Source organism: Biomphalaria glabrata, chromosome 4 (assembly GCF_947242115.1).
Source record: "Biomphalaria glabrata chromosome 4, xgBioGlab47.1, whole genome shotgun sequence".
NCBI lineage: Eukaryota > Metazoa > Mollusca > Gastropoda > Planorbidae > Biomphalaria > Biomphalaria glabrata.
Window position 1 is genome coordinate 41,986,347 of NC_074714.1, and position 12,231 is coordinate 41,998,577.

General features: G+C 36.4%; 1 protein-coding gene across 2 annotated transcripts in view; it reads right to left on the reverse strand.

Moving 5' to 3' along the window:
* The window catches only part of LOC106052438 (testin-like), a 65,550-nt gene that overhangs the window by 20,435 nt on the left and 32,884 nt on the right, over window positions 1-12,231 (reverse strand). For both annotated transcript variants that reach the window (XM_013207828.2, XM_056027168.1), the window contains exon 3: window positions 8,403-8,491. In XM_013207828.2, the coding sequence (XP_013063282.2) occupies window positions 8,403-8,491 (89 nt within the window). The remainder of the gene's footprint in view (window positions 1-8,402; window positions 8,492-12,231) is intronic.

Here is a 12,231-nt window from a genome sequence, read left to right on the forward strand (position 1 = left end):
TGAAAACCTCTCTCTTCAATATTATTTTAAAGCAAACTACAGTCACAAAATTCTATGATCGTAGCTAAATGGGGTTTTGAATTAAAAACAAAACAAAAAAAACTCCAGAGATTTCTTAGTTCAAAACCCCTCAACAGATGATTTGACGAAAAAACTTTCCTTTTCGATATAAAATCTAAAGCGAAATACAGGCATGTAATTCCAAGAGCGTAGTCAAGAAAGGTTACAAATTTCTACCAGTGGCTTGGGCTCCATTAATAAAGTGTGTGGCTTTCAATACCAGAAATAGTGCTCGGCGGCGAAGCCCCGCGCAGGGGGAGCGCTGCGAACTCCCCCAGACCCCCTTGCTAGCAGGGAGTCTAAAATAAACAATAAACGTCTTCCGAAAGGGTCAGAATGTAATAAAGATTAATTATGTGCATACACACACACACACACACACATATATATATATATATTTATTTTTTTTCCGCGGGGGGGGGGGGGGGTCAGGGGGGGAATCCCCACCAAAAAAAAAAAACCCTTCCCGAAAAAAAATCCTGGCTACGCCCATGATATATATATATATATATATGTCACGTATTTCTTATGTTTATTTGACTTGAAGATCTTGATGCTATAAACTTGTGACATATGTGGGTTCGGAGGTGCCTTGATTATAGTTCAAACACTTTAATAATCAATGAAGTAACAAAGTGCTGATGTGTTTTCTTGAGTTTTAATTATTTAAAACTTGAACTTGAAACAATAAATGTATGTACAAAGATATATAAAACAGATACAGGATTCAGTGAAAATGATCAATAAAATGAGTAAATATTTACTTTAAAAACTAGCGACTTCTAAGTCTAACTTTCTAGCTCTCTCTCCCGTCTCAAGCTAACACTCCGCCTTTTATATCTTTCTTTAGAATAAAGAACCGTGACATCTCAATACCCATCCTTGACACTTTGACCCGTTTACATTTAATTTTCCTTTTAATTGTTTTTAATTTAACCTACGTTAATTATGTTTCCCTGCTGTAGCCTTGAACTAAGCTTTAATCGGCGTCTTTCTGGCATTTAAGCGTGAGTGCGCTGACCTGATTTGAGATAGGTACAATGTCCTCATTTTGTGAACAATGAGGTGTCACTAGGCACGTGACAATATATATATATCAAACATCCAAGAATAGTACTATTATTTACAAGTAGTAAGGCTCTTGGCTTACAAAGCTTACAAACTAAAATTAACTGTGACCAAAGAAGGCAGTGAAACTATCTGTCCACAATTCATTGGTAGAGCTCCGTCAACATTTACTTCATTAAAAGTACCTTATTCACTTTCATTTCACTCTTTTAGTCAACATTTACTTCATTAAAAATACCTTATTCACTTTCATTCCACTCTTTTAGTCAACATTTACTTCATTAAAAGTACCTTATTCACTTTCATTTCACTCTTTTAGTCAACATTTACTTCATTAAAAGTACCTTATTCACTTTCATTCCACTCTTTTAGTCAACATTTACTTCATTAAAAGTACCTTATTCACTTTCATTTCACTCTTTTAGTCAACATTTACTTCATTAAAAGTACCTTATTCACTTTCATTCCACTCTTTTAGTCAACATTTACTTCATTAAAAGTACCTTATTCACTTTCATTCCACTCTTTTAGTCAACATTTACTTCATTAAAAGTACCTTATTCACTTTCATTCCACTCTTTTAGTCAACATTTACTTCATTAAAAGTACCTTATTCACTTTCATTCCACTCTTTTAGTCAACATTTACTTCATTAAAAGTACCTTATTCACTTTCATTCCACTCTTTTAGTCAACATTTACTTCATTAAAAGTACCTTATTCACTTTTATTCCACTCTTTTAGTCAACATTTACTTCATTAAAAGTACCTTATTCACTTTCATTTCACTCTTTTAGTCAACATTTACTTCATTAAAAGTACCTTATTCACTTTCATTCCACTCTTTTAGTCAACATTTACTTCATTAAAAGTACCTTATTCACTTTCATTCCACTCTTTTAGTCAACATTTACTTCATTAAAAGTACCTTATTCACTTTCATTCCACTCTTTTAGTCAACATTTACTTCATTAAAAGTACTTTATTCACTTTCATTTCACTCTTTTAGTCAACATTTACTTCATTAAAAGTACCTTATTTACTTTCATTCCACTCTTTTAGTCAACATTTACTTCATTAAAAGTACTTTATTCACTTTCATTCCACTCTTTTAGTCAACATTTACTTCATTAAAAGTACCTTATTCACTTTCATTCCACTCTTTTAGTCAACATTTACTTCATTAAAAGTACCTTATTTACTTTCATTTCACTCTTTTAGTCAACATTTACTTCATTTAAAGTACCTTATTCACTTTCATTCCACTCTTTTAGTCAACATTTACTTCATTAAAAGTACCTTATTCACTTTCATTTCACTCTTTTAGTCAACATTTACTTCATTAAAAGTACCTTATTCACTTTCATTCCACTCTTTTAGTCAACATTTACTTCATTAAAAGTACCTTATTCACTTTCATTCCACTCTTTTAGTCAACATTTACTTCATTAAAAGTACCTTATTCACTTTCATTTCACTCTTTTAGTCAACATTTACTTCATTAAAAGTACCTTATTTACTTTCATTCCACTCTTTTAGTCAACATTTACTTCATTAAAAGTACTTTATTCACTTTCATTCCACTCTTTTAGTCAACATTTACTTCATTAAAAGTACTTTATTCACTTTCATTCCACTCTTTTAGTCAACATTTACTTCATTAAAAGTACCTTATTCACTTTCATTCCACTCTTTTAGTCAACATTTACTTCATTAAAAGTACCTTATTTACTTTCATTTCACTCTTTTAGTCAACATTTACTTCATTTAAAGTACCTTATTCACTTTCATTCCACTCTTTTAGTCAACATTTACTTCATTAAAAGTACATTATTCACTTTCATTTCACTCTTTTAGTGAACATTTACTTCATTAAAAGTACCTTATTCACTTTCATTTCACTCTTTTAGTCAACATTTACTTCATTAAAAGTACCTTATTCACTTTCATTCCACTCTTTTAGTCAACATTTACTTCATTAAAAGTACCTTATTCACTTTCATTCCACTCTTTTAGTCAACATTTACTTCATTAAAAGTACCTTATTCACTTTCATTTCACTCTTTTAGTCACCATTTACTTCATTAAAAGTACCTTATTCACTTTCATTCCACTCTTTTAGTCAACATTTACTTCATTAAAAGTACTTTATTCACTTTCATTCCACTCTTTTAGTCAACATTTACTTCATTAAAAGTACTTTATTCACTTTCATTCCACTCTTTTAGTCAACATTTACTTCATTAAAAGTACCTTATTCACTTTCATTCCACTCTTTTAGTCAACATTTACTTCATTAAAAGTACTTTATTCACTTTCATTCCACTCTTTTAGTCAACATTTTCTTCATTAAAAGTACCTTATTCACTTTCATTCCACTCTTTTAGTCAACATTTACTTCATTAAAAGTACCTTATTCACTTTCATTCCACTCTTTTAGTCAACATTTACTTCATTAAAAGTACCTTATTTACTTTCATTTCACTCTTTTAGTCAACATTTACTTCATTTAAAGTACCTTATTCACTTTCATTCCACTCTTTTAGTCAACATTTACTTCATTAAAAGTACCTTATTCACTTTCATTTCACTCTTTTAGTAAACATTTACTTCATTAAAAGTACCTTATTCACTTTCATTTCACTCTTTTAGTCAACATTTACTTCATTAAAAGTACCGTATTCACTTTCATTTCACTCTTTTAGTCAACATTTACTTCATTAAAAGTACCGTATTCACTTTCATTTCACTCTTTTAGTCAACATTTACTTCATTAAAAGTACCTTATTCACTTTCATTTCACTCTTTTAGTCAACATTTACTTCATTAAAGTACATTATTCACTTTCATTTCACTCTTTTAGTCAACATTTACTTTATTAAAAGTACCTTATTCACTTTCATTTCATTCTTTTAGTCAACATTTACTTCATTAAAAGTACCTTATTCACTTTCATTTCACTCTTTTAGTCAACATTTACTTCAATAGAAGTACCGTATTCACTTTCATTTCACTCTTTTAGTCAACACGACCCCGCCCATTTAATTTAGAGAAGCTTAAAGACAGCAATACTGCAGCACAGTTCCAATTGAAACTAACGAACCGCTGTGAGGCTCTTGCAGATATACTGACCCTTGAAGAAGAGTGGGCCAACTTCAAAGATACCACTATTGGGTGCGCAGAAGAAGTTATCGGAAGGAGGCGAGGTTCATACAAGGAACGGTGGATACAAGACAGAACATGGAAATTGATAGATGAGAGGAAAGAGGCCAAACGTAGACGAGATCAGAAAAATGAAACACAGGATCGCAGCCTAGCGGAAGAAGCCTATAGGGAAGCAGATCTGAAAGTAAAGAGAAGCTGTCGGCAAGATAAACGGGACTGGATTGAGCAGAAGGGACAAGAGGCACAAGCAGCTGCAAGCAGAAATGACACAAAAACCCTCCATCGTATTGTCCGAGATCTCACTGGAGCAAAGAGTGGACATGGGGCACCAATAAAAGACAAGCAAGGCAAAACTTTGTTAACGAAAGAAGAACAGGATGCAAGATGGTTAGAGCACTTTAAAGAGACCCTTTACCAACTGTCGCCAGACATAACTTACATATTCAAGGACCCCTCTCCAGACAATGATCTCAAGGTCAAGACAGACCCAATAACTGCTGAGGAGGTTACCATGGCCATTGCAGTGCTAAAGAATAACAAAGCACCAGGACTAGACATGATATCAGCAGAAATGCTAAAATATGGGGGACAGTGCATTGTTAACAGAATGACTGATCTCTTAAATCTCTGTTGGCGAACTTCAAAAGTCCCAGAGGACTGGCAAAAGGGAGTGATTGTAAAGCTTCCAAAAAAGGGCAACTTGGCAGACTGTAACAACTGGAGGGGCATTACTCTCCTCTCTGTACCAGGCAAAGTTTTCAGCACTGTTTTGTTGAGACGGCTTCAACAGTCTGTAGATGAAAGGCTCAGAGAGAACAAGCAGGTTTCCGAAGAGGCAGATCATGTACAGAGCAGATTTTCGTTTTACGAAATATCATAGAACAAAGTTTTGAGTACCAACAACGGCTAACGATCAGTTTCGTGGACTTCAAAAAAGCGTTTGATAGTGTCCACCGAGAATCACTATGGAAAATAGTTAGAGAATACGGTATACCAGAAAAATTCGTCCAGATCCTACGACACCTTTACAGTCGGTCTAGTTGCTGCATTAAAACAGAAGAGGGAACAACAGATTTTTTACAATCGAGACAGGTGTGAGACAGGGGTGCATCTTATCTCCCTTCCTTTTCCTCCTAGCCATCGACTACATAATGAGGAGAGCAATGAACCAGACTGCCTTTGGTATTCCATGGCATGAACAACTCCGATTGACGGACTTGGACTTTGCTGATGATGTTGCACTACTCGGGGCTACAAATAAATGCATTCAAGAAATGACGGAGAGCCTAGACAGAGAGGCACCCAAAATTGGCCTCCGCATAAACTTGGATAAGACTAAAATTATGCGAGTGGGATATAAGGCAAAGGGTGTCCCCGTCAGACTTGGCGAGTCAAAGCTTGAAGAGCTGGACAAGTTCACGTACCTTGGCAGCATCATAACAAATGATGGAGATGCTTACCATGATGTAGCGTGCCGAATAGGAAAGGCAGGGAGCATTTTCCAAAGGCTGCAGCCTATTTGGACTAGCCAAGCCATTGGACTCGAGACAAAAATACACCTTCTCAACACAATCGTCATTCCAACTGCTACATATGCATGTGAGACGTGGAAGTCATCTGTCAAAATTGAGAAAAGACTAAATGTGGCTCAACAGAGATGGCTGAGACGGATTTTGGGAGTCAGTTACACAGACCGGATCTCAAACAAGGAAATCCTTTGCCGAACTGGGAGTCGAACACTTAGTGAGGTTGTGACTGAGCGTCGCATGAGGTTTGCGGGACATGTTCTACGTCAAAATGAATTACGCACACCAAGAGTTGCGATAACATGGAAGCCAAAACTAGGAAAGCGCAAACAGGGACGTCCTCGTATTACCTGGCGACACACCTTCATGGAGGACCTCAGAACAGTGGACACCAGATGGGAAGAGGCTTCAGACATTGCCAGTGACAGATCATTATGGAGACAGCTTGCCGCCCAATGCGCCGAACGGCGCGGGAGGACCTAAGTAAGTAAGTCTAAGTAAGTCAACATTTACTTCATTAAAAGTACCGTATTCACTTTCATTTCACTTTTTTAGTCAACATTTACTTCATTAAAAGTACCTTATTCACTTTCATTTCACTCTTTTACTCGTGTTCAAAATATGCTTCTTGAGTACTTGAGTACCTTGATGTCTTCTATCATTACAATTATCTACTTTGACTGGGATAGCCACAAAGCCCGAGGAAAAGGTGAACACGCCGTAAAGGTTTTCACATTTTGAAATGTGAAGTTCTTCTTTTTAAATAAAAATTGTACGCCGTAAAGGTTTTCACATTTTGAAATGTGAAGTTCTTCTTTTTAAATAAAAATTGTATCTTACAGAAATTGAAAGCTAAGATCTAGATTTTAAAAAGTTTACAGACAAAAAATGTAAAAAGAAAATATATCTTCATGCCGAGATTTAAAAAAAAAAGTCAGTTGAGATTTGATAAGTTCTTGATCACATTGCTTTGTGTCGAAGTAACAAGAAAAAAAATATAAATCCATTAATGATTAGGCGTGAAAACTTGATAGTCCCCCTTCACCCCATCACCTGCCGACACAGGTCATCGAAATGACATGTCATTTAAGCAGATGGTGTTCCTACTGACATTTCTTGTACTCAACGTTTGGCATTGGGATAAGAGGAAGGGGAGGGTGAGTCATGAAGAGATAAGAAAATAATGTACGGGGGAGTTTCATTTGCGTATAAGTCTCTTTCTCTCTTTCTTTCTTTCTCTCTTTCTTTCCTCACTCACATAATCTACCTCTTTTCATATCTCTTTAACTCGTTTCCTATCTCCCCCCTCCTTGCAATCTCGTACTCTCTCTCTCTCTCCCTCCTTCACTCTATTTTCTTCCTCTTTCTATCTCGGTGACTCTCTTGCAAAGATTGCACTGATAAAAAGAATACCAAGGATCTTTCATCTAAACCTCCCGGGGAGTGTGTGTGTGTGGGTGTGACGGTTTGGGGGAGGGGGTAAATGGGGTTTTATCTTAGTTCTGTACCTGTGAACATCTCACTCGCAGATTGCGTCATCAAGTACGTCAGAACGTGAACCATCTGATTGCTACTGAGTATTTGTGCTACTGAGTATTTGTGCTGCTCTATTTTTTGAGATCGTAAGAAACAAAGGAAAAAAAAAAGACCTATTGAAATAGAATGAACCAGCTACAGAGGAGAGAGCACCGTGGGATTGATAGCTAACACAATGACTATCTCTCATTATCAAAGGATTACTTACTACTTGAAAAACACACACCACATATTTCATAATTATTTATTTGCGCACAGCCTCCTGTTTTGGAGGTAAAAGAAATTCAAAATACCCCTTTCAGACCTTGCGATCTAAGGGGGTAGATAAATGTAAAGCTTATCTGTTTCTAGGGCTGTCGAGGGTGTCATGTGGCCTGCACAACGAATAAGTGCCTTTACTTCCCCAACTAAGGTCAGGTACCCATTAGAGTTGGAAGGACTCACAAAAAGTAAAAAAAAAAATCCCAAAGTTCCATTTCTCAGACTCTCAGTCTTTACTGGAGTTCGAACTTGAATGTCTCGCGACGGAAGATTACGAGAGAGTGTTCAATAGCTGTGACCTACATATTTTAACTCAAGTGACAAAGAAACATCTTCAACCTATGTGACAAAGAAACGTCTACAAACATCAAGGACACATATGAGCCAGTTGAACGTCAACTGCAGATGTGATGATTTTAATCTCTATGCGATTTTCACAAGAAATAAACACGTGCGTATTTGTAGAAATATTTGTGTTTCAATCCTGATGTAAATACGTCATACAAAATGGTGGGACACGTTCTCGAACTGTCACTTTGAACCATTCTGTCCCTCCATCTGTCTACATGTCAAATAGAGTGAGAGATGAAGAGAGGGAGGGAGAGAGGAAGACAGAGTGGGAGAGAAGAAGAGAGAGAGAGAAGAAGAGAGAGATAGAATAGGAGAGAGAGAGAAAGAAAGAGAGAGAGAGAGAGAGTAACAGAATGATCAAAATATAAAGTCAGTTTCATGTCAATATAAGAATCACAACAAATAGGTAACACATCTTTTAGCTGCTTTCTCTTACCTAAAGTAATGCAGGTCTAGGCCCGGGCAATTGTCTGTGCATTTGAGACATCTTGGTCCATTGCTGTAATCCTTAATATGACACGGGCTCTTTGGAAAGAGGAAATCAATATAGTGTGAGTCTTTAACTTGATTTAAATGAAATTATTCTTAATTGCATTGGTTTCATTCAAACAATTTTAATTCAAAAATGTTTGAATGATCTTTTTATGACCAGAAGTTATCACAGGACTTGCAGAATACTTATCATAGTTATATGGTAAAAGGAAGAGGTGGATGATTCGTTTTTTTTTTGGGGGGGGGGAGAGGAGAAAATGGGAAAAAATTAAACACATGTTATAAATAATTAGATAATTTACAAAATTATCATACGCTACTTATTAGTATTTAAATGTTAACATACAAATAAACACATAGATACACACATAGATAAACACATAGATAGATAGATAGATAGATAGATAGATAGATAAATAGATAGATAGATAGATAGATAGATAAATAGATAGATAGATAGATAGATAGATAGATAGATAGATAGATAGATAGATAGATAGATAGATAGATAGATAGATAGATAGATAGATAGATAGATGGATGGATGGATGGATAGATTATTCTTAAAGTTCATATCATTTATTTTTCCTATAGCCCAACATTATAATTGTATTTCCCTAAATCAAATTTTATTTACTGATAGCATTGTGTTAATATCTGATCAATACAACAAAAGCTGTTTTGTACCAACTTTCATTTTATGCTCATACCCTGCCACCCCAGCTCCCAAACTCCTCCCCCCCCCTCCGTACCTTCCACTGCATTCGAACATAAATAAACTTTAATTACACGTGCTACCTCCCTCCCCCCTTTTCCTCCCTGTGGTGAGCTCTTGTTTACACACATCTTGCTCACTGTCTGTCTGTTGTTCATCATTACGTCTTTGGCACAAAATTGGATGATCGTTCGTGTGTGTGTGTGTGTGTGTGTGTATGTGTGTGTGTGTGTGTGTGTGAGAGAGAGAGAGAGAGAGAGAGATAGGTCTATGTGTTTGCGTTATTGCCAAGGTACGTATTAGCAGTGGGATTCGAAAGCTGGAAAGGCGGAATGTAAGAGGAACTAGAAAAGCATTTTGCAACAAATATTCATAAACTTCTGAACTTTCCATAATAAAACAAAACAAAATAACAACACAATCTGGAATAAGACATTTAGATCATAGAGAATTAGAACGTCACGTGATACACACAAACAAATGGATTCCAGCCAATCGAGGATGTTGAGACAGTAGTATCCATTAATCTCTACTTAGATTGCCCCGATGAGATTTGAAAACCTGAGCCAGAAATAATAAGCCAAGGCTCTTGGAGGTCGAGGCTTTCTGTGACGAAGCGATGACGTCAATAGTGATTCAATTTTTCAAAACGAGGCCACCCCTCATCAAAAGTAACGTTAACTGAGACGTTTGTTTTTTAATCTATTTCCCGGTCGGCACGTGACCAGCACGTCTTTCTCTACCTCTTCTAAAGGAGAGCAGGATACAACAGGTAGAGCTATTGCACCATAGAGCTCTGTTTACCCCTTTGAAAAAATAATTCCATCGGTGTAAGCTAGTTTCTCATCCAGAAGCTACTGCATCATTTTATTTAAAACAATGTTATCTCAGTCTTCAACACGCTAAACCCAGCAACAGTACAATGTAATCAAACCAAGGGAAATATAGTTTTTACATTCTTTATTATTATTATTATTATTATTATTATTATTATTATTATTAATTTATATGTGCAAACAAAATAACGTCCATCATTTAGATGTTTCTAGAGCAAATAGTGGGAAGCGTGGTCGAGTGGCTAAGTGCGCTTGAACTTGGCTTGGCTTGGCTACCTAGAAGGGGGCTCGAGGTTCGACACCCGACTCGGGCAGAGTTGTGTTTACTGAGCGCCTAAAGCACGGAAAACCAACTACTAGATACCCCCTCCCCCCACCCCCCCCCCCCCCACCGGTTCACAAATTAGATTGGACCAAAGCGCTCTGAGCATGCTTTAAGCATGAAAGTAGCGCTATAAAAGTAGCTATATAAAAATATTGTCCAGCCCTTGTCGTCATGTACATTTACCACACAGGTGCCATGTGCCCTCAATAAAGCTAACAAAACAATATAGAAATTACTTTTTTAAAAAACAACTTACATTAAGCGTAGTTAGTTTAGATCAGTCATTAAATTTGTAATAGATCTAGACTAACAATAATAAATCTGTGCGATTGTTTAGCGCAATTTCATTCTTTTAGCTGTCTCAAGATGGGGCTATCTGAATGGATGGTACCGATTAGAGATGGGAATCGAACCCAACTTTTAAAGTTCCGGTTCGGTTCGGTTCGGTCAGATTTAAGTTCGAGTTCAGTTCGGTTCGATGACGAGTATAGTTCGGGTTCGGTTCGGTTCGGTCATGTCTAAAGTTCGGGTTCGGCTCGGTTCGATGTTATGAAATTATGTAATAGCAAAATTAAGTTATAAGGTTTAATGCAATTTATTAGTTAAAACTTTTTTATTTGAATTTTTACATAAAACAAATACTTTGCAATATATAATAGGCCTATGGGCAATACTTTTGCCAAAATAATGTTGCCTACATACATTTAAAGCGTTGTAAAAAATTTTTAATGGAGATAGAAATGAAGATGCGGCAGGTTTTCGCTCAAGTCAGGGCGTGACTCGGCGCTAAGCGAATTTTTTTAAAAGGCTAATATCGATGTGCTTTCTTTCAGAACGCACTATTCATCATAATAAAAAAAGTCGAGGGCCATATTAAATCTAATAATAAAGAGGCAGACCTGGCCAATAGAATTATGCAAGGGACATTCTAGGTAGGCCTACATATTGCGCACGTACTTCTATAATGGGCGTGATCTTTTTAAAGAAATATTCTTCGTGTAAAGACGTCTCTATCGAGGATTTTTTTTCACACATAAGTCGTCACTATTATAAATTGCAATATACGGAAGAAATTCGACTATTCTGAGACAAAAAAAAATGCAGAAGAATCACACTAGCGGAGATGTTTTAAAATGTTTTCTTCAAAACGTTTTGACCCATATTGTGCATACGCGCCTCGCAAAAAGCAGTCTTCAGTTGACAAGGTCTTATTAGAAGATAAAATGACATCTCCACTTAATATATTTTAATTTTTAAACATGTAATTATACTAATATTCAGATAAGTTACAATAAAAATAAAACTTTTTTTTTCGATGCCCCCTCTCTTTGTTAGTTGGTCGTTGGTTTGTCGCTTACAAACAGCTAGTACAATTGAACCAATATAGGCGTTTTATATTTTTACCGGTAAGGATAGTATAGATGGACTTCTTATAGTCCGACAGTTACGCTGGGCAGGGCACGTATCCCGTATGGGAGACGAACGTATGCCAAAGGCAGTCTTTTTTTTTTGGTGAGCTAAAAGGTGGTCGACGTTACAGAGGCGCCCCACGGAAACGCTTCAAAGACCAGCTTAGGCGTCAAATTTGCTTAGCTGACATAGAAGAGAGCAGCTGGTTGCATGCGGCCTTAAAACGAATCAGTTGGAGTTCACTCCCGAAGGCCGCGGGATACACATTTGAGACCAAAAGAGAACCCGCTTCCGTGGACAAACGAAGACGCGAAAAGAAAAACTAAATCGACCACCTGCGAACAGTGGTTTTGCTTGCCCTGGATGTGGCAAAATATGTAGGTCACAGCTGGGCCTGCGCAGACATGGGAAAAACTGCATTCCTATCTAATCTTCGGACTCGAAGACAAGCCTTACAATAATATATAAACTTAATAAACTTTAAAAT